This window comes from Mus caroli, unplaced genomic scaffold (assembly GCF_978045245.1).
Source record: "Mus caroli unplaced genomic scaffold, Mus_caroli_1 scaffold_16, whole genome shotgun sequence".
NCBI classification, from domain to species: domain Eukaryota; kingdom Metazoa; phylum Chordata; class Mammalia; order Rodentia; family Muridae; genus Mus; species Mus caroli.
Genome location: NW_028227271.1, coordinates 21,767,988 through 21,793,024, shown reverse-complemented (window position 1 = coordinate 21,793,024; position 25,037 = coordinate 21,767,988). Strand labels below are relative to the sequence as shown.

The 25,037-nt window shown below is 48.0% G+C and overlaps 2 protein-coding genes across 9 annotated transcripts; both read right to left on the bottom strand.

Annotated features, from left to right (window-relative positions):
* Positions 1 to 461: 461 nt before the first annotated feature.
* LOC110310283 (cytochrome P450 2D4) lies at positions 462 to 9,398 on the bottom strand. 7 transcript variants are annotated; one of them, XM_021183092.3, is made up of 11 exons: positions 9,189 to 9,398; positions 8,698 to 8,802; positions 4,807 to 5,055; positions 3,295 to 3,466; positions 2,899 to 3,051; positions 2,664 to 2,824; positions 2,099 to 2,275; positions 1,773 to 1,914; positions 1,378 to 1,565; positions 810 to 951; positions 462 to 713 (listed from the first exon to the last, which is right to left on the bottom strand). In XM_021183092.3, exons 3-11 carry the CDS (start codon positions 4,993 to 4,995, stop codon positions 535 to 537), a joined length of 1,503 nt encoding a protein of 500 aa, XP_021038751.1. In that variant the 5' UTR covers positions 4,996 to 5,055; positions 8,698 to 8,802; positions 9,189 to 9,398; the 3' UTR covers positions 462 to 534. The 7 variants fall into 7 exon arrangements, with proteins under 7 accessions (XP_021038751.1, XP_085688041.1, XP_021038745.1 ...); XM_085831915.1 differs by having other exon boundaries at positions 4,807 to 5,051; XM_021183086.3 differs by having other exon boundaries at positions 9,195 to 9,398.
* Positions 9,399 to 18,080: 8,682 nt separating this feature from the next.
* LOC110310542 (cytochrome P450 2D11) lies at positions 18,081 to 23,044 on the bottom strand. Of its 2 annotated transcripts, none has more exons than XM_021183588.3 (9): positions 22,771 to 23,044; positions 21,373 to 21,544; positions 20,949 to 21,101; positions 20,698 to 20,858; positions 19,887 to 20,063; positions 19,370 to 19,520; positions 18,995 to 19,182; positions 18,457 to 18,598; positions 18,081 to 18,349 (listed from the first exon to the last, which is right to left on the bottom strand). In XM_021183588.3, exons 1-9 carry the CDS (start codon positions 22,957 to 22,959, stop codon positions 18,159 to 18,161), a joined length of 1,524 nt encoding a protein of 507 aa, XP_021039247.1. In that variant the 5' UTR covers positions 22,960 to 23,044; the 3' UTR covers positions 18,081 to 18,158. The 2 variants fall into 2 exon arrangements, with proteins under 2 accessions (XP_021039247.1, XP_021039248.1); XM_021183589.3 differs by having other exon boundaries at positions 19,379 to 19,520.
* Positions 23,045 to 25,037: the final 1,993 nt, after the last annotated feature.

Here is a 25,037-nt window from a genome sequence, read left to right as displayed (position 1 = left end):
CTAGGGTGAGGATCTTATACCCACACCCACAGTGACACACCCATTCCAACCAGGTCACACCTATTCCAACAAGGCCACACCTTCAGATGATGCCACTCCCTGGTCCAAGGATATACAAACCATCACACTGGCTAAGCAGTTAGCCTTGGTTGTATGGTAGGACTGAAATGGGGGCATCTAGGAGAGAGAGGTCCTGCCCTTCCCTCATCTATGTAACTTAACACTGTCACATCTCAGCAGTCCCTTCTGGCCCTCCTTCCAGACGTTGGCATCTATGTATAAACATTATCAATTTGAGTGAAAAAGTGGGGGAAGGGTAAAGGCAAGAATTGGTGTCATTTCTGAGGTCAACAGGGCAGTCCTTCCACTGGGGTCAAATAGTCAAGTAAGAATAAGCAGGGAACGTGGATGCTCATGGGAAGGCTGCCTAGGTCCCTTACAGCCAGGAGATCTCATAGGGATGATTTAGAGTAAAATGCTTTATTGCACATTAGGACCCCAGCAAGCACAGTGAGTGAGATGTCATACATCCTCTTAGCGGGGCAAAGCACAGAGCTGGTAGGGGCATGGGGTTGTCAGAGCCCCAAAGACGCCATGGTCGCTGGGTTGGAGCTGTCCATCGGGCACTGAGATGCTAAAGCGCTGCAGGAGGCAGGTGAAGAAGAGGAAGAGCTCCATGCGGGCCAGGGGCTCACCCAGGCATGATCTGCGGCCTGTGGGTATTAGTGGGTTCAGTGAGCCAGGGGCCTGGCTTCACAATTCAAAGCATTCTGGGAAGAGGAAGGGAAGCCAGGCATCCCCCCAGGCACCTGCTGAGAATGGCATGAAGGCCTCATGCTTCACAAAGTGGCCCTGGGCATCCAGGAAGTGTTCAGGATGGAAGCAGAGGGGCCTCTCCCAGACAGTCTCATCCTTCAGCGCAGAGGACAGGTTGGTGATGAGGGTCGTCCCCTGGCAGAAGGCACATGGTGTGAGGTTGGACTGGGGTGGGGCTGACTAGACTCTGATCACCAAGCTCACATGCGTGGTCTCTACCTCACAGACTGGATCCTTTCATATAACCCTAGCCCTAGAGGCTTCTTACCTGTCATTAATACTATGACAGGGAGAAGTGACAAGTGACAGATGTCCACACTGTCACCTGTGTTTGTAGGTAGTGGCTGTTACAACCACTCCTGCCATATTTTACCTTGCTTGCCTTGAAGATTCTAGCGTACAGTTCCTGCTACTGTTTCTCTTCCCTTACTTACCCAGGAGAAGCTGGTTCTGTGGAGTTGAGAACTGGGTTGCCTAAATTCCAGTCCTGTCTTAAGTGGACAGCTCAGGCCACTAGCTAGCTGGCAACACCGACTAGACATTGGAGGGTCCCAGGCCTACCTTAGGGATAAGGAAGCCCTGTAGTTCAATGTCACGAGAAGTCTTGTGAGGCACACCAAGAGGGAGAATGTCTGCAAAGCGCTGCACCTCATGAATGACAGCATTGGTGTAGGGCATTCGAGCCTGGTCTGCCATCTCTGGACACTGCACCTGCCCTATGACTTCATCGATTTCCTGTTGTACTCGGCCTGGAAGGACAGCATCACTTCAGTTAAGGAGCCTCAGGGGGTGGTGCCCCTTGTCCCTCCACTACCTCTATGGTAAGGGCTGGGTCCATGGGAGAACGATAGCCATTGTCCTTGCTGGAGTGCTGGGAGCCACAAATGTCCTAAGTAAGTTTAAGGACTGTGCCTCTACCCTCCTCCTCCTCTCTTCCCAGTCCCGGCCAGGCTCACGCTGCACATCTGGATGCAGGATCATGAGCAGCAGGGCCCAGGACAGTGTGGTTGAGGTGGTCACCATCCCTGCAGAGAACAGGTCACCCACCACCGTGCGCAGGTTCTCATCATTGAAGCTGCTCTCAGGATTCCCCTTGGCCTGGGCCAGGCAGAAAGAATGGGCTCAGTAGGGAGAGGAAGTCCCACATGGCTTCCCATTGTCCCCGGGGCAGCCCAAGGTGTTGAGTCACTTGGTGATACACAGGACTCTACCCATCTTGCCTCACAGCTCACAGGACCTCAGCCCATAGCCCCTGGCCACATCTCTTGGAGCTGCCAATCACCTTCTCCACCTCAGCCAGGAAGGCATCAGTCAAATCTCGGGGTGGCTGGGTAGGGTCCCAGGTCGTCTTGTGTTCAGTCAGCAGCTTATCCAACATGGTAACAAAGGCCCTTTTCCCAGGGAAGACCTTGCCAACCAGCCCCGGGATGCGCAGGAGCATTGGGAACACATTCAGGAACTGTGTGAGAGGTAGAGAGGGACCAATAGAGGCCTGGCTGCTTCCTGGCTGTGCTCACTTGGAACAGCTCCGGGTCCCAGCCTCCTCCAGGGTAGATTAGTGACACAGTCCCTCCCTGCCAGCCTTTAGCCTTCCCATTTGCCCTGAGCTTCCAGAAGGGCTGTCATATTGTGGAAACAGATGTGTGTGGCTGCCACGCGGATGGGGAAGCACAGGCATCATTTTCGAGCACTTGACCCCAGCCTACCCCTCCCCTCCCACCGATGTTTGTCCATCTCCTCCCAGAATGCCCTTCTCCTGTCACTCCTGCATGTCCATTATTACCCCCGCCCCCGAGAGTCTCCACTGTATGAAGTTATCTGGGCACAGACACCCCCGAGCCCCACACCATGGGTAGGAATCCAGCTTCCTCTTTAAGAGTTTCCTTCAACAAGCCCAGTAGCCTGATGAAGTGTGGGTCATCGTACTCAAAGCGGCAGGCGTAGAGGAGGGACGCAATCACGTTACACACTGCTTTGTCCAATAGGGTGTTAGGGCTGAAAGGGCGTCCTGGGAGTAGAAATGTCAGTCAGGGTGTTGTCTGTCTATCTCCACCTACCTCCACCCACCAATCCACCACCTACCAGTATGGTCAGCAAAGGCGGCACAGAGGCATCTGGCCTCCTCAGTCACCCACTGCTCCAGTGACTTCTTCCCCAGGCCGAAGTGACGCATGGTGGACACAGAGAAGCGCCGCTGCTGACGCCAGGCAGGCCCATACCGTGCTAGGACTATACCTGGAGGGCCACATTTAGGCCTGAGACCTCGCCCTCTTTTCTGCTCCTTTGCTACTCTACCATGACTACAGCCCATCACTACTGTAAGATCCTCTGTCCACCCTTTAGCCATCTGCCTTTGCTGTCTTTTCTCTGTTCCTGTCCCCCCATCCCCCTGCCTCAATTAGGTCCCAGAGTGCCTCTAATCCCTGAACCCTCTCTAGTGCCCATTTGCCCACCACTCCCGCCACTGTCTGCATTTGCCTTGAGAGCGTGGTCCAAAGCCCAGCTGGTCATTGAAATGCAGCGGTGGCCGGTCAGCGGTGTCCTCGCTGTGTTTCAGCAGTGCCTCTCGCAGGGCCATCAGCCCATTTAGTACAACCACTGACTCAGAGGCCAGCTGTAGGCTGAACAGGTCCCCATAGCGACTCCGCAGCTGTAGGCAAGGAGAGTGCATTACCGGCAAGCCTGGATTCCTGCGCTTAGCTGTACTGGATAGGACTTGGCAGGGGAGACCCAGGGTGAGCCCCATAGAAGGATGACATCTGTTATGATTTGTCTGGGGAACCACCTTGGACTCTGTCAATCACCTCATCACAACCTTGCTAGTGTCTGTCACACATCTGCCAGCTGGTCCCACTAGCATCCCCATGTCTAGAGAAATTAAGGCTCACAGATGTAAGGGAGTCTGAGAATCTGAAACAGCAGAAGGATGGAGGCCAGCATTTCCCATCTCTCAGCTTTGATTTCCTGACAGAAATACCTGTTTAGGATCATGGCCTATCCACGCCCCCCCCCTTTTAAAAAAAGACTTAATGTATATGAATACATGGGTGCTATCTCCAGACACATCAGAAGAGGGAATTGAATTCCATTGCAGATGGTTATGAGTCACCATGTGGTTGCTGGGAATTGAACTCAGGACCTCTGGAAGTGCTCTTAACCTCTGGGCCATCTTTCCAGTGCCCCCTTCCACATTCTTAAAACATTTCCTTCTGGTGGAATGAAAAGGAACATGAAGCCTATATGACTTGATTTCCCTTTTAGTGTGTGTGTGTGTGATTTTTGTCTTAGCATGCAGCCAGGGCTGGCTTGGAATTTTATACATAGACCAAGCTGGTGCTGAATTCACAGAGATCTGCTGGCTTTTGCTTCCTTTGAATGCTGGGATTAAAGGTCTCCACGACTGCATTGGGCTTTTTCCTTTTAAAATGTTAGATTTCTTTCTTTCTTTCTTTTTCTTTTTCTTTTTGTTTTTCTTTTTCTTTTCTTTTTTTTTTTTTTTTTGTATTTTTTGAAACAGTTTCACTGTGTAGCATGGGCTGTCCTGGAACTCAGTATGTTAGATCAGACTGGTCTAGGGCTCAAAGAAATATGCCCGCCTCTGCCTCTTAAGTGCTGGGGTTAGAGGCACACACCTTCACAGCTGGCCTTGAAGTCTTTGGTTTAGAGATGGTTTAAGATGGAATTTATAACCTAGCTGCTTTAGCCTCCCAATTACAGGCATGCTGGAATCGGAAAGCAACCCCAGCACTACTGCTACCATCCTGTTAACTGCATCTCAAACTGGCTGCTAGGACCCATCCCACCTCCTAGCTGTTGCCTTTGAAAAATCCAGCGTGACCTTGGGTCCTGCACCACTCTCCTCACCGGGGAGCCTCTTAACCTGCTTTTCCGGGGGGGGGGGGGGCGGGCAGCTCCCTGTCCCGCATGCAGTTTTACCACCACCCACTTGTGGTCACCATGGCTTCTCCTGCCCTCCAAAAATTCCCTTACCTTTTGGAAGCCTGCTGGCATATTCTGGAAGTCTATGTGCAGCAGGTTCCCAAGCACAGGCCACGGCATAGGGCCTGGAGGGTAGCGGGTAGTCCAGCGCTGGCGCCGGTGCATCAGGTCCACCAGAATCAGGAAGATGACCGTGAATATGGCTATGGGCCACAGTTCAGCCCCCGTCGGCAGTCTCATGGCTGCCCAGCTGCTCTTTGGGTTTCTTTGGAAACACTTCTGAATCCTAACTCCAGCTACCTAGGACGAAGGGACAACAAACAGTATTATCAGACCCTGGGAACTCACCTGGCCTGGCCTGGACTCTTGTAAAAGAAATGCTGCTGCCCTTTATCCTCTGCCTTAAGCCAAGCTGCTGCATTGACCACGCAGAGGGCAAGGAAGGGTCAAGGCAGGCCAGGAACAATGGCCTTAGAGGTCCCTCCCTCTAAGTCCTGTGTGTGTGTGCATTTTGCATCTCCCCAGGAGCAACATCTCTTCAGGAGGAATGATAGAAAATTGTAGGCCCCGGGCAATAGCTACTGATGATGTAGGGGATTAGAAAGTCATGATTAAGGGTTTGCCTCGCAGCAGGAGATTCAGTACTTGGATGTCTGTGACCTTATCTAGAGCCAGGTTCTCCACAGAATCAAGGAACACAGGTAATATGAACTGAACCATCAGATAAGCAGCATAGCTTGGCTGGCCTCTGGTGTGGTGTCTCCTACTCCCACAGGCCCAATTTCACTTTGCCACACGCTTCTTGTCAAACAGGATGGCTAAAAGCCAGCTCAGATGTGTCCCATACCCTTAAACTGCGAGCGGCTGGCAAATGCTAGCAATTGCGCACTGCCGCAGAAGGCTCCCAGGCCCTCTGGCTTATTTGATCATCAACATTTAAAGAGAAGACTCTAGGCTTTTCCTAGTGACCCAGACTGATCACTGTCTACTCCAGACCCACTAGAATGCAGATCCTAGCTCTCCAAACCATCTGCACAAGCCTGTGAGTCAGCAAGACTAACAGGAGCTTCTCATACTACTCTAACCTAAAAACTTCCCAGCCTCTGAGCTAGACTATGGCTGTCTGCAGCCAAGAAGCATTCCATTGGCGTGTTATGAAAACGCCTTTGTTTGTGGGCGAGGACCCAAACAGGAAAAAAGCATCCTTTGTTGAGTTACAATCAACATCGCTGAGTGGAAATCACAGTGCCATGGGGGGGGAGAGCTTGTCTCCCTCCCCATCCTGTCCCCACCCCTTCTCTCTTGTTTTCTAGACAGCTGCAATACTTGGCAACTTTGAAGAAGTTGGCTGCTTTCTTAGCTGGGAGAACCACGTCTGTATGGCTGTCTCTGTGGATGACAAGTAGGTACAGAGTATATATACACTGCACACAAATTTCATTCTCTATACCTCCAAATGATGAAGCTGTCTTTCTTAATTCACTTCTCACCCCCCCCCCAAATAATAACAGATCAGAATTCTTCTGAAAGTCAAATCAAGGTGACTCCTGTACTCTAGTCTACATATGTCACCTGCCTTGGCCTCTTTCTCTTTGAAGGGACCATTCAAACACAGGAAGTAGATCTGGCCTCAAGGGGATTAATGAATATATTACACACACACATACACACACACACACACACACACACATACACACACACATACGCACATACACACACACACACATACACACACACACACACATACACACACACACAGTTTTGACCAAGCACTCACACTCATGAAGCCTCCTTGCTATCGCAATGCCTGCTGCTGTACCACTCGACAGACAAACTGACAGACAGACAGACAGACAGACAGACAGACAGGGGGCTCATAGAGCTTATAAGTCTGAAACTCAAGAAAGTGACAAGAAATGTGTTTGGGAAGATGATCCGATATTGCCAAAAGGCTTTCACGAGAAAGGTAGGAATGTCGTTGGCCCTCTGAATGTGTTGCATGGTCTTCCATTGCTGTCGCTGTGTCTACAGGCAGAGACACGAGTGCAGAGCCCACAGCAAGCACGGCTTTTCCCCTGGCCTGACCATTTCTCTTCCTTCACCTTCCCAGGGTGGGAAGGTGCCTGCCTTGTCAGAGAGCTCCAGAGTGACAGTGGGGCTGCTTATAGGATCTGTCCACCCTCAATCTCGGTGGCATGGTCCCCAATCCTACTTTTTGACACTAGAGTGTTGCCCGTTAAGTTATAGGACAGGCAGTGAAGAGACCCAGCAGGGTCACAGGCTCATTGAGAACGGAGTGAGTGGCTTCCCGGAGTATGCAACCCTGCAGGAGTAGAGGGGAGCCAGGGGCTCCTTCTACTGGGCCGCACTATATTCCAATGCTCCTCCACCCCTTCCTTGCAAGAAGAGACTACATCTAGGAGAACTCTGATGGGGCAGTGAAGGGGCAGAAGCCTGTGCGTTGTCTTAGAAATAGGAACACTTCCTTTTTGACAATCTGTTTCCGAGAGCACAAGACACTTCCCAGCATAATCACTGAACAGGCTCTCTTCTGCCCACTTAGTAGGACCACAGTCTTCCGTTGAGTGCCTCCCCACCCCCTGCCAAGAGTTGTCTTCTCACAGCCTGTCAGGACACAGGCAGCCGCACAAACGGCTCAAGACGCTAACTGCCACATTCTCCCCACCGGTATCTTCTGTGAATAAAAAGATGACCCTGACCTTTGAACAGCATTTCTGACAGTGGAAACAAATCTCTTAGGACATGCCTCTTCTCTCCCCGCCAGACAGCTGGATAGGATGAGGGGTCGGTGGTTTGTAGCTGAGTAAAAACGTACTTGGACCCAACTGTCTTAAAGTCGTAACCTCTGATTCATCATCAGCATGAACTTTCGAACTGTGCCCTAGAGCTTAGAAATCACACATGGAACTGGCAGTCTCAAACCGGGCAAGCTATAGCAGTATAAAAGCCTAACACAGAGCACAGAAGCTGGTGACCCACTTTAGTCACTGTCAACACTTGGAAAACATTCCATTCACTTTCTCTTGAAACATTGTGTTCCATTAAGAATTACTCCAAAACCTTTTGTTCAGCTGCTCTGCCGTTCTCCTTGGGAGCCCCAAGGCAACTCTTTCTAGCTCCTTCAGACAGTCCCTTCAGGAAAAACCTCCGACCCTTCACACCCTCAGAGCTGGGGGGTGGGTGGGCAGTAACACTTTCAAAACTTCAGGGCTAGATACACACGGTAGATTACTTGTAAGCAGCAGGATTGCATCAAGTTCAAGGCCAGCCTGGGCTATGGTATGGAATCTGGCTTAAACCCACGAAACCAACAGCTGGGAAGGAAAGCAAATCTCTAGAACAGTCTGTTAGTTAACATAGGCAAGAACTGTAGGACTCTTGGTACGAGGAATGCTTGGCTGTTTACAGAGAGAATACTCCAGTGTCTGCTGCTGCCCTGACACCCACAAGAACTGGGTGGGCTGCTGGGTAGGGATAGCCATGATAGAGTACAAGCTATTAACTGTACATTCTAGTTGGTGATAGAAAAAAAAAAGGGAATTTCTACACTGAACATACAAAGAATTTCACTCCCTCTTTTTCTATCCTTCCTTCCTTCCTTCCTTCCTTCCTTCCTTCCTTCCTTCCTTCCTTCCTTCCTTCCTTCCTTCCTTCCTTCCTTCCTGTTTTGAGACAGAGTCTCACTATGTAGCTTTGGCTGTTTTGGAACTCACTATGTAGACATGTAGACCAGGCTGTCCTAGAAACTCACAGAGATCCTCCTGTTCCTGCTTCCCATGTGCTGGGATTTTGTGCCCAGCTCAGTGTAGATTTTTTTTTTTTCCTAATTAAATGGGGGTGGATCCTCTAAGCCAATCACTGACAACAACATCCCAGCTCCAGGGGGTGCAGCAGGGTTTGTGAGGTCCAGGGTCCACTCACCGTCTGCACCCTCTTTTCCCCACCTTCGCTGAGCCCCAAAGGGCAAGAAGAGAGGTCTTCGGAGAGAGGTCTGGTTTGCTTAGGTACCGCCTGTCCCTGATAAGGCTAGAATACACGCCAAAGGGCAGGTTATGCAAAGGTCCAGGGTCAGGCTCCACTCTGCTCACTATAGGACAGAGATTTTCAGCCCTGCGGCCTGGCTACAGACGGGTTCCCAGGCTCTGTGACTTCGGGGATGAGCCCTCCAAAACCTGCCCCCTATCAGACTCTAGGAGGTTCTAGCAACTTAGCCTCAGCTTGGGACAATCGAAAACAGTTTACCTTGGAGGTTCCCCTCTGCCCACTCCAGCCCCGCCCAGAGGGGAGGGACTGCTACGCTCCAGTGCCAAGATAGCCCCAGCTCAGGGGTTGGGGTGGGGGCGCCTTGCACCCCTTGTGCAGCGAATGGGCAGACCCGCAACCCTGCAACCCTGCAACCCTGCAATCCTCGCCTTTACCGGTGCGTTCTGAAACTCAGCCGAGGAGAGGCAAGAGGTGTCTGGAGCCTCGCAGGAACAGGAGGAGTAGGAGCTCAGAGGAAGAAGGGCAACTCAGGAGGATTCACTCTGAGGTGGAGGGGGAGTTGTGAGGAGCAGCAACTCTGAAGAGGAGGGCACATTCTGAGGGGGAGGAGGAAGAGGAGGAGGCGGGAGAGGAATGGGGGGGGGGGGAGAGGAGGAGGCGGGGGAGGCGGGGAAGGAGGCGGAGCAACTCTGAGGAGGATGATACACTCTGGGGAGGAGGCTTCCACTCTGAGCATAAGGGGGACACTCTGAGGAGGCAGATCCACTCCCGGGAGGCGAGGCCGATCTGAGGAGGAGGAGGAGGAGGAGGAGGCCTTCCTGGGAGGAGGCACTGCAACGAGGAGGCGGGGCTCTGAGTAGGAGGCTTCAGCCCTGACAGGTCCAAGGTCAAAACCTTGCTATCTCCCCCAGCACTCAGAGAGTCCGCTGGGACTTAACTTGTGCTCCCAGAGGGATTAGGTACCACAGTGAGCCACAGATGGTTCTTGGGGACACTGAAGACAGAGGGAACGGCAGTGAGAATTTAAAAAGCAGTGTAGAGCGTTCACTCACCCTTTACACACAAGGGGATCATGCTGAGATTAAGAGTTAATTTCTCATTAGTGACCACAGAGACCAGAAGACAACAGGATAACACACGCACATCCTGGAGAACATCATCCACATTTTCTTTGTTAAGAATAAAAAAATATCTTTCGGGAATTAAGTAGTAAACAGGTCATTTCCAGATAAATGTAGAAGGTTATCGGTGTCAGTGGGCTTAGCATACACGGCGCGCAGTAGAGAGAGTTCTCCATGCTGAAATGAAGTGATGCTAGACAGTTAGTTAACTCACAGTCACAGAAGAAATGAGCACAGGGCACAGTAACAACGCAGTAAAAGTGTTGTTACAAAAAAGGGTTGTAAGGCCTTTCTTTTTGTTTGTATGCCTGAAAACCAATGCATAGAACACCGGTTACAAGTCTGTCTTCACGAGTATAAAACATATAAACATGCTATTTGTGGCAAAGATAGTATAGCGGGGAAGGGAGAGAGACTAGACGAGATGTCCTGTGTCTGTATACTCCAGAAGGTAACTTGTAATTCAAATAAGGTTTTTGTAAGTTTAAGGTGTTGGTTTATGCCTGGAAGCTCACTGGTCAGCTACATATTCCGGGGAATATGTAGTGTGGCAGTAACAGGAGACCCTGCCTTAACAAGGAGGGAGATGAGAACTGAATCCCAGATGTTGTTCTTTGACCTCTTTAGATGCGCTCTGTGGCATCTCCCCCAACTCTATGTACATACCCTAACAATGAGTTTTAAAAGATGCTGATTTAATCCCCAAAGTAAATAATGGGAATCAAATAAAATAAATCAAATAAAACAGAGATGAAAGGAGGGTCAAAGAGGAATACTAAGATACCACTTACACAAGAAGGGCAAGGGTGGGGGAGGGGAAGAGGAAAGGAATGCAGAAATAAAAAAGAAACAGAAGAGGTGATGTATAGCTGTGACAGGAACACTTGGATCAGCAGTGACTTGGGGGGTGACGGATTGGTTTCAGCTTACACGTCTAGGTCACAGTCCATCATAGGACAGTCATGGCAGGTCACAGTCCATCATAGGACAGTCATGGCAGGTCACAGTCCATCATAGGACAGTCATGACAGAAGCTGAAGCAGACACCACAGGGGATTGTAGCGTATTTTTGTAAATGTTGCTTTTTGCTTCCTATTTTTTCCTTTATATTCTTATCAATACTTTGTGAGTTCTTTTATCTGTCTCCTCACAATATGTTCTCTGGCTCAGCTCAGCTTCTCCTGGCTCAACAACTGTCACCAACTGTCTTCTCAGTCTGCTAGCCCGATTCACTTTCAACTGTCTCCTATTTTCACTCTTCAAAAATCTCTTCTCCTCTCTAGCCCTGTTCAGTTTTCTTTCTTCCTGCATCAACTGTCTTCTCTGACTCTACTCTTCTGTTTCCTGGACCTTACTTCTTCCTACTCCCCAATCCTAATACTCTCTCTCCCTCCTACAACTACTCTCTCTAGCTCCTTTCTCTCTGCTCTATTTTACTTGAAATCAAGCCTCCCATTCTGCCTAGCCACAATGGTAGCCACATGTCTTCCATTGTTTCTTTTTCCTTCAAACAGTCTGCCACATTAGGTGCCAAATGTAGCTTTTTGTAAATGCTTCTTTTTGTTCTTTAATTCTTTTTCTTTTATTCTTAACAGCTACTTTGTATGCTAGAAGATCCATTCTAAAATACCATCTTCCCTTTGCATAATGAGCCCACTAGGAGAATGAGTAGAAGCCAAATAACTAAAATATAGTCCAGTTTGGGATCTATGCAATCCAAATATGCATATTGGAGTCTCTTTTCTATTAAAGTTAACCCTTTCTCTTCTTTTGTTAACGTTCATGGACTGTCTAAGTCTGAGTCTCCTTGTAATGTTTGAAACAAATTACTTATGAGTAGTTAATCCAATGGTGGACTGTATCCAATTAACATCTCCCATTGATTTTTGAAAATCATTGAACTTGCAGCTGATCTCTTCTTATCTGTACCTTTTGTGGCTGACTTTTTGTTGACTTATTTCATAACCTAGATAATGGATAGAATCTCCTCTCTGTATTTTTACAGAAGCAATCTGCAAATTCCAACAAGATAAAATTCTTTTTGTTTCACCAAACATTTCCTCTAAGGTATCTGTGTCCAAGTCAGCCAATAAAACATCATCCATGTAGTGGTAAAGAACAGATTGAGGAAATTGACTATGAATTATTTCTAGCTGTTGTTGCACAAAATATTGACACAAAGTTGGACTATTTAACAGTCCTTTGAGTCCTATAAGAACTTTCCACTGATACCTTTTTGTAGGTTGTGCAGATAGACACTGTGAAGAAAAAAATTTTCCTTGCTCTTGCAAGGAGATAGTAAAAAAGCAGTCTTAAACCAATTATTATCATAGGCCATGCCTTAGGTGGTAAAGAAGGGAAAGGAATTCCAGGGTATAATGGACCCATTGGTTGGATTACTATATTCACCACTTTCAAATCTGTTGACACCCTCCATTTCCCCGATTTCTTTTTTTTTTATAACAAATATGGGGGAAGTCCCATGGGCTGGTAGACTCTTCTACATGTTGAGCCTCCAGCTGTTCTTGTAACAACTGCTCAAGTACCTCTAATTTTTTTTCTTTAGTTAAGGGCCACTGTTCTACACACACAAGCTTGTCGTCAACCATTTTATAGGTAGGTTGTTGGTATAATTTGTGCAGTCCCCCTCACCCCCTATAAATTTGGAAACTCAATCCCTGTTGCATCCTGATTTTGAACAAGCAGTGACACATTATGGGATTGTTCTGGATCACATTTTCAAATACCTTCCACTGAAGCATCTTCCATCTCATCCCTTATTTTAGGGATTGTCTTTGGTATTGAGGGCATATTAATCTCAGTTTCCCACTGCTGTAATAGATCTTGTCCCCATAATTTATGGGCATGTCAGCCACTTAAGGCCTTAACTTTCTTATTGGCCTTCTAGTTCCACACATTTTAAAAATGTTTTTAGAGCTTTACTGTAGAAATAAAGGGAGAAAGGAGAGAAGGTATAAAGAGAGAGGTCGGCCATGGCCACATGGGGGGGGAGGGAAGAGGGAAGGAGGGAGGGAGGGAGGGAGAGAGAGAGAGAGAGAGAGAGAGAGAGAGAGAGAGAGAGAGAGAGAGAGAGAGAAGGAGGACTAGAGAGAAGGAGGGCTTAAAGAGCTAGTTCCACACATTTAAGCCATCACACACATTGTTATATCTGAGATAACTTTCCAGTTCCTAGAAACTGGGTGTAAATCTTTTGAAGTGGCCATTCTGAATTCTAAGATTTTTTTTTTTTGAAATGATAGGTACATTAGCTCCTGTATCCACCAAACCTTCTATTTCAGTGTCATTCACTTGTAACTTTAATTTTGGCCTCTGATTATTAAGAATTGTTTCCCAGAACACATGATTTCCAGTGTTTACTGGTCTTTCTACTAGAGCAGCTATGCCTTTGATAGAAGGAAGCAGTAACAGCTGAGCAATTCTAACACCTGTGTTAAATTGTATCTCTCTCTCTCTCAACATAAGCAAGTATTTTAATTTACCTTTTGAAATCTTCATATACAATTCCTGGATGTTCAATAAATCCTTGGGAAGTCAAACTGCTCTTTCCCAAGACCATTGCTACTATCCCTGAGGGCAAAGGACCATAAACTCCAGTAGATATTTTATAACTTATAACTTTTGGGGGATGGTGTAAGATATTAAACTATGGCCAAGTCTAGAGCATCATTGCCTTTAGACACGGACACATGGGTCCATGAAGACATTGAATGTAGATGCATTGCCACATCATCTGCACACTCCTAGAAGCCCAGACCTTTTTTCTGATTTATATTTTGAAATACCATTGCCCTTAGAGATGCCTTGTTCACAATTTTGTTTCAAATGTCCCACAATTAAAGCAGTAGGCCCTTTGATATCAAAGACTTCTAGCTATAACTTGACCTATATTAGCATGTTATGCGTTAGAACCATGCATGATATATGAATGATATAGAATGATATGAACGATATAGAATGAATGATATATTCATATTCTTTATCCATTCATCTATGGGCAGTTCCCATGCCTTCAGTGGTCTTATGACTTTTTTACATTCTGCATTTACATTCTCAAATGCTAGGGTCACTATCAACACCTATCTTGAATTAGGGTCTGATATGGTCTTATTTATTGCTGAGATAAATCTTTGTAAAAAAATCAGTGAAGGCTTCTCCAAAGCCTTGTATAATTTTTGTAAATTATGTGGATTTCTTTCCTGGCTCCTCAACTTTGTATCAAGCTTTTAAAGCTGATAAATGAAATTTTTCTATGATTGCATCTTCAAATTGGACCTGTTCTTGTATATCAGCATAATAACCTTCAACTATCAACTGGTCCACCACTATATAAATTCCCCTTACTCTATTGTGCTGTTTCAAACTCCTGGCTTCTTCTCTTTACCATGACAACCACTGCAATTGAGGACCAGCCTCTAGTATAGCTGTTACCAGTTCCTTCCAGTATTCGAGTGCAGAATAATTCTACTTTGAGTAGCCCAGTTATTTAGAGAGTGTTTCACATAGGGTGAGTGCATCCTGTAAGACATCATTGCCTCATTAACTACTTTAGGTCCTTCATTTCTATAGGATACCATACTCCTTCATCATAACCATGTATATTATCCTGACTAGCAAGCATATGCTGGATAAGTACTGGGAATGCTGTTGGTGATTTTTCTGACCAAGGACTGCCTGTCCTCCAAAGGTGCTGTAGGTTTAACTCTGTTTACTTAAAAAAGCTGTCTCATCTGATCATCCTTATGCTTTTTCACTTCTTGGCTGCCCTTTGACACAGTTTCTTCCCCTCTTTCTACCTGGGGAAAACTCTCTCTTTCAGACTCATTCATTGGGGATGAACCTATTTGTTCTCCCTTTTCTTGGTATTCTTCCTTTCTTTGCCCAAGCTTCTCTATTTCCACCGGTATTTTTTCCATTTACTCGGACAGTCTTTTCTCTAATTCTGCCTGTATTTTCCAATTGCTTAGACAGTGTTTATAAACAGAATAGCCAAAACCAAAAAAATGAGGAAAGAGAAAGAGAGGGAGGGAGGGAGGGAGGGAGAGAGAGAGGGAGAGGGAGAGGGAGAGGGAGAGGGAGAGAGAGAGAGAGAGAGAGAGAGAGAGAGAATCCTGCTGCTAAAAACCATATAGGTAATGTCCAATATCAGCTTCAACAAACTCCCTGTCAGCTTTTTGAAACAAAGTATCGATCCCTTCTTTTCCTGTTGTTTGCTCTACCCACACAGGATAGTTACCCTCCAAACATTTGGAGGGTAGGGTGAGAAGAATAAAAACAGGACAACATGTAGAACCAAATACACCCTTACCGGAAAAAGCCACACACTAAAGGCTAGGGATGTGGCTCAGAGGTAGAGAACTTCCCTAGGATGCAACTGACTCCAATCCAAACATTAGCACAGCAAAAATTAAAATTAGAAAAAAAAAAACCTAGATGTACACTGGTGAGGGAGGGAGGGAGCTTTCTGGCCAACACCTGTACCAATGGAAGGTGTCTGATGCCAAGCCTACATGGAGTTCATAGGAAAGCACTTGTTTAGTGTGCTTGAGCCAGGTTCAAAGATGTCACTATTAGGATTTTTGTTCCAATTGGCTAAAAGCATACCTTCATTAGTCACTCAGGGCAGTGGGTCTTTGACCACTTGATGGTCAGAGGTGCCAGGTTGAACCTATATGGTGAGTCCACACAGGAACATAGGTAAGATAGAGGAAGACACCTGACATGGACTTCTGGTCCCTATGAGCAAATATATATGTGAACTCCCACAAATAAACATGTACAGACATGGACACACCAAACACATATGCGTGTGTGTGCACATGCATACGTACACACACACACACACACACACACACACACACACACACACACACAGGCATACACATGTGCACACAGGAGTTTAAGGATGCCCAAAGAGGTAATTATAAATCCATGATCACACCAGCATTGTTAATACTGGCTAAAGGAGGGAATGCAAGAATCCAATGACAGATGAGTGGATTAAAAAAAAAAGAAGAAAAGGAAAAAAAGAACACAAAATATGATCTTCATTTTGTGGAACCCCCCCCCAGGGGATGCTTAAAATAACCCCAGAAACAAATAAAAATAAAGGTTTTTTTTTTTAAAGATTTACTACCGTTTAATTTATGTGTGCATGTGCAAGTGTGTGTATGTGACATTTGTATGGGTGCCTATTGCCCTGTGAGGCCAGAGGATGCTGGATTCCCATGGAGCTACTTTTGCCTTTGAGTCTTCAGTGTATGTATAAGATGTAACTTGGGGCTTCTGGAAGAGCAGTAAGAATGCTTAACTTCTGAGCAAATCTCCCCAGCCACTATAAGCTTTAAAAATATATATACACACTATGATGTTTATTTTATAAATCAGGGGCATCAAGAGATTAATAGCAATAACAAATGAGAGTTGTAAGAAACAAGATACTTCCATGAAAGTTTTGTGAATGAGGAGCCCTTCTCTCAGATATTTCATGATTATCTACTGTAATTGAAAGAGAAAGACCAGTGTATTCTGGGTGAGCAGCATTCATTCCTACAGTTCAACTATAAAGAGTTGGTGTGATAGCTGGGCAGTGGTGGCACACGTCTTTAATCCCAGCAGTTGGGAGGCAGAGGCAGGCAGATTTCTGAGTTCAAGGTCAGCCTGGTCTACAGAGTGAGTTCCAGGACAGCCAGGGCTACACAGAGAAACCCTGTCTCAAAAAACCAAACCAAACCAAACCAAACAAAAAGTTAGTGTGATAGTGTGACAGCAGCTGAACATGAAGGAGCCTTAAAGGTTTAAGTCAGTCACAGAAAGATAGTGCATAATTGCGCTCTATCAAGTCACAGAAACAGAAGGCAGAATGATGTGTGCTGGAGTTGTGCAGAGGAGAGAAAGGGGAGCTACTGTCCTGGAGTGCAGAGCACCATTTACTAGGTGAAGTGACTTGGGGAGGGGTTGCAGTAGTGGCTGCACACTGGGAATGACTTGCAGCCCCGAGCTGTAAGAGAGGATGACCTGGGAGTGACTCACTGGAGCTCGCTGCCTGAGCATAGATAGGCCTTGGGGTCCCCCACACCAGGAGAAATAAAATGTTAATGCTGGTGAATATTAGTGATGCTGACCAAAATAAAACAAAAAAGATGCTCAGACACACTCATCAATCTGCCTGGTATGGCAAGGAGTGTGGCCAGGGCTGAAGAGCAACCTCAGCTTGGGGAATTCTGTCCTACACAGTCCAGGACATGGTCCTGTCAGGCTGTGAGACCTTGACTGAGAGCCTGGGACATGCTGACAGCAGTGTCTCCTTACAGCTGGGGCTGAGGGCCATGTGGCATCGCTGACACCAGCAACAGGGATTTAGGCAAGTGGTCCATGGTTATCTGGGTGTGACTTGGAGTGTGTGGAGACCGGTCAGCCATGTGGGTGCTCCATCTCTCTGGCACCCACCAAGTCATGGACAGTGAGGCTCACTGAAGATCCCTGTGAGCAATGTCCTCAGCTTGAGTCACACTGGTGACTGGGAATCTCATCCTCTCACACATCTGACAGACAGGTGGGAGTGTGCCAAACTCCCTGAGCTCTGCTGTTACTTTGCTTGCTGCTCCTTGAATTCTCTGTCATTCCTGTGTGGTCAACACTGTGAGGACAGCAGCCTTCCTGTCCCTGGGAGAATTTCCAGTCACCCATGACACCACAGGGTGCTGAAGACCACAATGTCATGTCTCCAGACAGGAGCAGTGCTGACTCTTAGTGGAATCCTGCTACACCTGTCTCAGAGACCACTGATGAGTCTCAGGGGATGACACAGGGTCAGAAGTCACTCTTGAACACAACCTACATTTTTGTTCTCTTTCTTCCTCCTCCTTTACCCCCTCCCTCCTTCCTTTCTTCTTTGTGCATCCTCTTCGTAGCTCTGCTTTAGTTTGACCAGGAAGAATCTCCTGGTTGTATAGCCCAGGCTGACCTAAGCCTTGCTGTATATATATCCCAGGATAGCACCACACACACCATCCTCCTGATTTGGGCTCCCAAGTGCTGAAACTGCAGCCCCATAATAATGGTCCAGGCTCAGAACATACTTTGATCACGGCAGTCAAGTTGGCCCTTGAGGAGGGATGAGGCAGGCGGGAAGGTTGGTTGGAGACTATTGTCCGAGGACTCACCAAGAGAGGGCTGGGGTTGAAGCAGAAAACAGCAGCAACCACAAATCTGGTTTATTTTGCATGGCTCAGCCTGTCCTGCCTAGCATGTCTGGAATTAGTGTCCTTGCTCACGCATCACAGCACAGAGCTGGTAGGGGGAAGGGGCAACTGGAATAGCATGGACTCTATGGTTGCTGGGCTGGGGCTGTCCATCGGGCACTGAGAAGCTAAAGCGCTGCAGGAGGCAGGTGAAGAAGAGGAAGAGCTCCATGCGGGCCAGGGGCTCACCCAGGCATGCTCTGTGTCCTGTGTGTGGAAGAGGGCTCAGTTAGTCTGGGACCTGATTGGTGCTCCACCCTCCAAGGCACCCTGAGAAAAGGCAGGCAGCCAAGTAGAAAGTAGACTGCAGTCACCTGCTGAGAATGGCATGAAGGCCTCATGCTTTACAAAGTGGCCCTGGGCATCCAGGAAGTGTTCAGGATAGAAGCGAAGGGGCTTCTCACAGACAGTCTCATCCTTCAGCACGGAGGACAGGTTGGGGATGAGGGTCGTCCCCTGGCCGAAGGCACATAGTTTGAACATGGACTGGGGTGGGACTGCCTAGACACTGGTCACCAGGATAACAGGCAAAACTTCTCTGCACACACTGGATTCTCTTAATTCAACCTCAACCCCTGAGCCTCTGAGCACTTTGCAGGGCCCTGTAAAGATCAACCGTTGGTTGACCTGCCCAGCAACCATCCCTGTGTGCAATGCTCTATAAAGTGCCCTTTGGCCATTTTCTTTCACATTTCTCTTTCTTGAGTACTCTAAAAGGCTGCAGCATGCGTGAACTCTGTTTTTTTTTTTTTTTTTTTTTTGAGCACATTAGAAATAGGACGTGGTGGTGTTGGTGTCTTCTGCCCTTGTGGGATAGTGATCATGATGAAGTAGTAACAGGCCCAGGCCTACCTTGGGGATGAGGAAGTCTTGCACTTCAATGTCACGACTTGTGATGCGTGGCAAAGACAGTGGAGCAATGTCCCCAAAGCGCTGCACCTCATGAATGACAGCATTGGTGTAGGGCATGCGAGCCTGGTCTGCCATTTCTGGATGCCGCACCTGCCCTATGACTGCATCGATTTCCTGTTGGACTCTGCCTGGAGGGACAGCATCCTCTCAGTGAAACAGTCACAGGGGACTTCCCTGTCTTACAACCATGGTAAGGGCTGAGGCAATGTGAGAAACAAGAGTGAGTGGCACTGGAGTCTGGTTTGAGTTAGCACTGGGTGCCACAAGAATCTCAAGTCACTGGGGATTGTGCCTCTACCTCCCTCCCAACCCTACCAGGCTCACACTGCACATCTGGATGCAGGATCATGAGCAGCAGGGCCCAGGACAGTGTGGTTGAAGTGGTCACCATCCCTGCAGTAAACAGGTCACCCACCACCATGCGCAGGTTCTCATCATTGAAGCTGCTCTCAGGATTCCCCTTGGCCTGGGCCACAAAAAAAGATGGGCTCAAGCCGGACGTGGTGGCACACACCTTTAATCCCAGCACTTGGGAGGCAGAGGCAGGTGAATTTCTGAGTTCGAGGCCAGTCTGGTCTACAGAGTGAGTTCCAGGACACCCAGAGCTATACAGAGAAACCCTGTCTTGAAAAAAACAAAACAAAAAAAAAAACCAAACAACAAAAAGGATGGGCTCAGTAGGGAGAGGAAGTACTGCATGGCCTCCCATTGTCCCCAGGACAGCCCAGGTGCTGAGTTACTTGGTGATACACAAAACCCTACACATCAGACCTCACAGATCACAGATTTCAGTCCACAGTCCCTGGCTACATCTCTTGGAGCTGCCAGTCACCTTCTCTATCTCTGCCAGGAAGGCATCAGCCAAATTTCGGGGTGGCTGGTCAGGGTCCCAGGTGGTCCTATTCTCAGTCAACAGGTTATCCAGTATGGCCATGAAGGACTTCTGACTTTGGAAGACCATGTCAGCCAGTCCTGGGATGCGCAGGAATATTGGGAACGCATTAAGTACCTGTGAGAGACACAAAGGAAATCTCAGAGGTTCCTCTTCACGAAATGTACTATTAGTGAATCATGATCATGTATGGTGCTTATGAGCCACAGTGTTTGGAAGCAAATGATAGGACAGTGTGTGGAGTCAATTGTCTCTATCCCACATGAGTCTCAGACATCAAACTGGGGTTGGCTAGCTTGCTTGGCGAGCTCCTTACCCACTCACCATTTGACTGGCTCCTCGGTGCTAGTGATGCTCGGTATCCACCTGGACCAGGCTCAGTTACCATCTTCCTCCACAATGGAACCAGAGCCTGTTTGTCCCTACCTGTCCTCTGCCTCCTCTTCAGTTGTTAAATTTGCAAGAGACACTTAAAGGCTCTCTCAGCCCTAGGTGAACAAAGGAATATTCTACCCCAACTATAACCACAGGTTTTATGTCTTCCATGCAAACAGAAGGCCCAGGTTCTCTCCCTTTCCAGAAGTCCTGATCTTGGTCCACTTCTCCCCTCATGTCCTCGACCAGATGTCAACAGGCATATCCTCCTGCAGTTGACCCCCAGAAGGTCTCTCTCACAGCCTTGGCACATAGCTTCCCTCAGGGAAGACGGACTGCACAGAAGTGTCTCTGTAGGCTGCCCTGAACCTCCTACCCCAGGAATGAAGCCAGAGATTTCTGTGAAACATTCTTTCAGCACTTTTAGCATCCTGATGAGGTAAGGGTCTTCATATTCAAAGCGACGGGCAAAAATGAGAGATGCAATCACATTGCACACAGCGTTGTTCAGCATGGTGTTGGGATTGATGGGCCGCCCTGGGAGTGGAGATGGAGTGGAGATGCAAGCAAGTCAATGGACTGCCCATGTCTCCCTGTGCCCAACTACATCCCTCACCCATCACCCACCAGCCTGGGCGGTGAAGGCATCACAGAGGTGTCTGGCCTCCTTGGTCACCCAGTCCTCCAGTGATTTCTTGCCCAGGCCGAAGTTGCGCAGGGTAGACACAGAGAATCGCCTCTGCTCCCGCCACTCGGGTCCGTAGGGTGCAAGAATCACACCTGCAGACACATTGGTGTGTAACCAAGAACACCCAGCTCTGCTGTCTCCTGCTCTCATCAATTCTCCTCTCCTCTGTGTTCTGTCCTGGCCAATAGCCTCTTAAAACCTTGCTATCACAATCCAGTGCATGCCTTCTGGGTAGTCCTCCTGGATTTCAATGACTCTTCCGTGAATTGCTTGACCACATTCCCACCCACATTCATAACCTGTGCTTCCTCTGCTTATTCCCACATGTCTGAACCCAAATCCACCCTCCACACAGCCCTTTACCTTGGGATCCAGGCTTCACACCCAGGTACTCAAAGATGGGCACTGTAGGGCGGTTAGCAGTATCCTCTCCACAGGTCAACAGCACTTCCTTCATTGCCTTCAGTCCATTGATCACAACCATGGGCTTCCAGGCCATCTGCAGGCTGAACACGTCACCATAGCGGTTTTGAAGCTGAAGTAGAGGGGCAGGAAACATAGAAAATGGAGGTGCCCACAGATCATAAGACAAGGCTTACTTCCCAAACATTGTTGTCTTAGTCAGGGTTTCTATTCTTGGACCAATATCATGATCAAGAAGCAAGTTGGAGAGGAAACGTTTTATTCAGCTTACACTTCCATGTTGCTGTTCATCACCAAAAACATCAGATCTGGAACTCAAGTAGGTCAGGAAACAGGAGGACATGGCGGGATGTTACTTACTGTTTTGCTTCCCCTAGCTTGCTCAGCTTGCTCTCTTATAGAACCCAAGATTATCAGCCCAGCCCACCCACCATAATGAACCCACCCCGCCTCATCACTATTTGGGAAAACACCTTACAGCTGGATCTCATGGAGGAATTTTCTTAAGGAAGCTCTTTGTCTGTCATAACTCCATCTTTTGTCAAGTTGCTCCACAAACCAGCCAGTACAACTGTGAAAGTGAGTGTGCACAGGCAGTTTCTGGGTGTTTATGTGAATATTTGTGTATGGTTACCCATGCATGTTTGTATATGTGAAAGTGAGTGTGTGTGTGCATAGGTGTATGTATGTCCATATGTATGTGTGTACATGTACATTAGTGTGTGTCTTGCTTGTTATTGAGACTTGCTCCTCATGTATCCTGGGAAAATGCTCCTCACTGAGCTTCATCCCCATCCTGGTGAGGCTGCCTACCACTGCGGTGTCTTATCTTTTAAGTTCAGCAAAGGAATCACAGTAGATGTGACTCCCCAGTGGTGACCTTGTCAGATCCAGAAAACTGTCCTGATTTCTTTAGCATGTCAACATTCATGAAGAGACTCTGGCTTCTCGAGATGGGCATTGAGGCCAGAGAGCACACAGCAGCAAGAGATTCAGGCAGCCACAGTCACTCTCTCCACTCAGTGTCCTAAATGACATTTTTGGTAGACATCACAGCAGGCCAAGACCTTGTTTTTGACAGGGCCATAATGGACCTTTGTCCTCTATGGCTGCTGCCCTGTCCAAACTGACTAAACCCTGTTGTCACATCCTGCTTCACCTCTTGGAATTTGTCTTCTAAAATTTTGCTCTAGGAAATCCCAGTGGCTGCTACCAAAACATTTCTCTGCCTGTCCCCTCTTGGAGGTCTAGATCCCTGTCTGACCTGTGGCCTAAGACCTAGTATGTGCCACTGCAGATACCATTACTTCAGTTACCATCTATCACTATGTCACTCACCTTGTACAAGCTGTATGGCATGTTATCTAGGTCCACCTGCAGCAGGTTACCCAGCACAGGCCATGGCACAGGGCCTGGTGGATAACGAGAAGTCCAACGCTGGCGCCGGTGCATCAGGTCCAGCAGTAATATGAAGATGACTGTGAATATGGCCACAGACCACAGGCCAGCTCCAGTCAGCAGCTCCATGGCTGCCCCACTGCTGCCCAGGCTTCCCAGAGGCCAATGGACAACACTCAAAACAACACCTAGGATCAGACAGCCCCAAGCTTGGATCCTGTCACCTTATAAAGGAGTGCCAGGGTTGCCCTTTGTCCTCTGTGTGCAGCCCCAATCCTGTGTTTTTTTTGGCCCGGGATAGGGAGGACCCAATGATGTTCAGTTCCTTCCAGGAGCTGAGCATGCTGATTCTGCTGGGCTGAACATGGTAGGCAGCTGTCTAGTGGACCCCTCTTCAAGATGGATGATCTGATTACTGTGTGCAGGAAATTCATCTGGTATGCTACCCATGCAAATCTTTGAGGGCTTGAAGATGTTGCCTCAGAGAGGAATGAGACCTCCTAGATCTTCATGGAGCACTTTATTGACAGGACATGGGGCTTGACTGCCATCCTGTGAATGGCTTCTGTGCATGTTTGAGCAGTGGGAGGATGTTTCCTGCAATTGAGGGAAAGAGGCTGGAGCCCCTATGGGCAAAAGAAGGACAGATGGGGAGGGAAGCTGGAATCCTTGCTTGTGAGTAGTGCAAAGGCATATAGAGCCCCTCTGGTAAAGTGAAAGTTATTGGTGGGAAGGCAGCTAGACCTTCTGTTGATTAGTGAGTGCCTGTGGGGAAGGCATCTGGAGCATTGCCATCTTCAGTACAGGTCTGTGGTCATTCAGGTGATCAGGCACCAAGACTTACAACATGAGATTTCTCAGACCCAGTCTGGGGATGCTGAGAAATGATCTGAGTATCTTGCTGGCCATAGTTGTTACAGGGACTTGTCATATGCTGGCCTCTGTCTCTTATTCACCCTTTTTTTCTTGGTGGGTCAATCTCACCTGGGAACAGTTTTTCACATGGAGGTAGGTAAGGCAGTTTCCTTCCTCTTGCCAGAGGCCTGTGGTCAGGGTGAGAATTCATGAGGAAAACAAAAAGATGACTCCCGAGCCTTCTAATAAATGGCTATTGTGTGATGGGCACTGCTGGACACATGGCACAATGCAGGTCCCATACACTAGGGTCTTAAGAGGCTTAGTCCCTGTCCTTGCTGGGGATTCAGACCTCTGAAGATCAAAGGCTCAGAATTCCTTGTGGAATCCAGGCAGGCTCTTTCTATTACAGCTTCACCATGGTGGAAGGGAGGCTTGAGTTGAATGGAGACACATCATGCAGCTCCATAGCAAGGACTACACACAGGTCTCCTCTCTGCTGAATGTGCCCCCCTGCACTGACCACCTGTGTGTCACTGGAGCCTGTTGGTGACTCCATGCTTATTGCTGGCCTGAAGCCTCTAAGTCTGTTTCTCCTCTTCCTGTCCATGTTCTTTGGCCCAGCCCAACCCAGTACTATTGAATGGCACCATAGTTGGAACAGAGACAAATGTCTTTCTCAATCTCCAAGTAGGCCTGAAAGGACACCTGCCTGGGAGGCAGGACACCATCATAGGACATGGTCAGAAAGGGAATTCGGGAGACAACCTGCTGAGGTCACTGTCAGATTCAGGCTGCTGGGTTTCTTCTGGTTCATCCCAGGACCCTTCCAGGGTGACTTTTGGTGCCTGATGCTTAAACCTGTATGTCAGGGCTGGGACAACATATTCAGCTCTCATTTCTTCCTGTCTGTGTCATCCATGACATTATCTAAGAGAAACAGTTGTGCTGACTGGGTGCTGGCCCCAGTGGGGGATGAGATGACTCAGGCTGGATTTCCCCGTATCAGATAAGTGAGCCCTCATGAGGGAAGTGCACAGAGAGGTGAGGGATGTCACTCACTCTATGTTGTACTGGGTTTCCTCTCTATGTTTGACTCTTGGGAGAGGACTATATGGTCTTCTTACCTTGTGCCTGCTGCATCCTTCCTTTTGTTCTTTGTCCATGTCTTCTCAGCCACGTGAACAACAGTGATCCTACAGGATCATGCGACTTTAGGGGGACTGGGGTCTGCATATTCATCTGAGCAGCACAGGTCTGCCATGTCCACAACAGGATGCTGGGACTGAGTCCTTGGCCATCAAGCATTGCTGTACTGGGACAGCGATACTCCCAGGTTTGCCATTTTCTGC

Excerpts from the sequence above, each read along its gene's own strand:
- LOC110310283 (XM_021183092.3), bottom strand. The coding sequence starts at position 4,995 with ATGAGACTGCCGACGGGGGCTGAACTGTGGCCCATAGCCATATTCACG. Across the intron at positions 2,825-2,898 it reads CGCCTTTGCTGACCATACTG|GACGCCCTTTCAGCCCTAAC; the intron begins GTAGGTGGTGGA and ends TTCTACTCCCAG. Across the intron at positions 714-809 it reads CTTCATGCCATTCTCAGCAG|GCCGCAGATCATGCCTGGGT; the intron begins GTGCCTGGGGGG and ends TAATACCCACAG.
- LOC110310542 (XM_021183588.3), bottom strand. The coding sequence starts at position 22,959 with ATGGAGCTGCTGACTGGAGCTGGCCTGTGGTCTGTGGCCATATTCACA. Across the intron at positions 21,102-21,372 it reads TGTGAAGCCTGGATCCCAAG|GTGTGATTCTTGCACCCTAC; the intron begins GTAAAGGGCTGT and ends ATGTGTCTGCAG. Across the intron at positions 19,521-19,886 it reads TCCTGGCAGAGATAGAGAAG|GCCAAGGGGAATCCTGAGAG; the intron begins GTGACTGGCAGC and ends TTTGTGGCCCAG.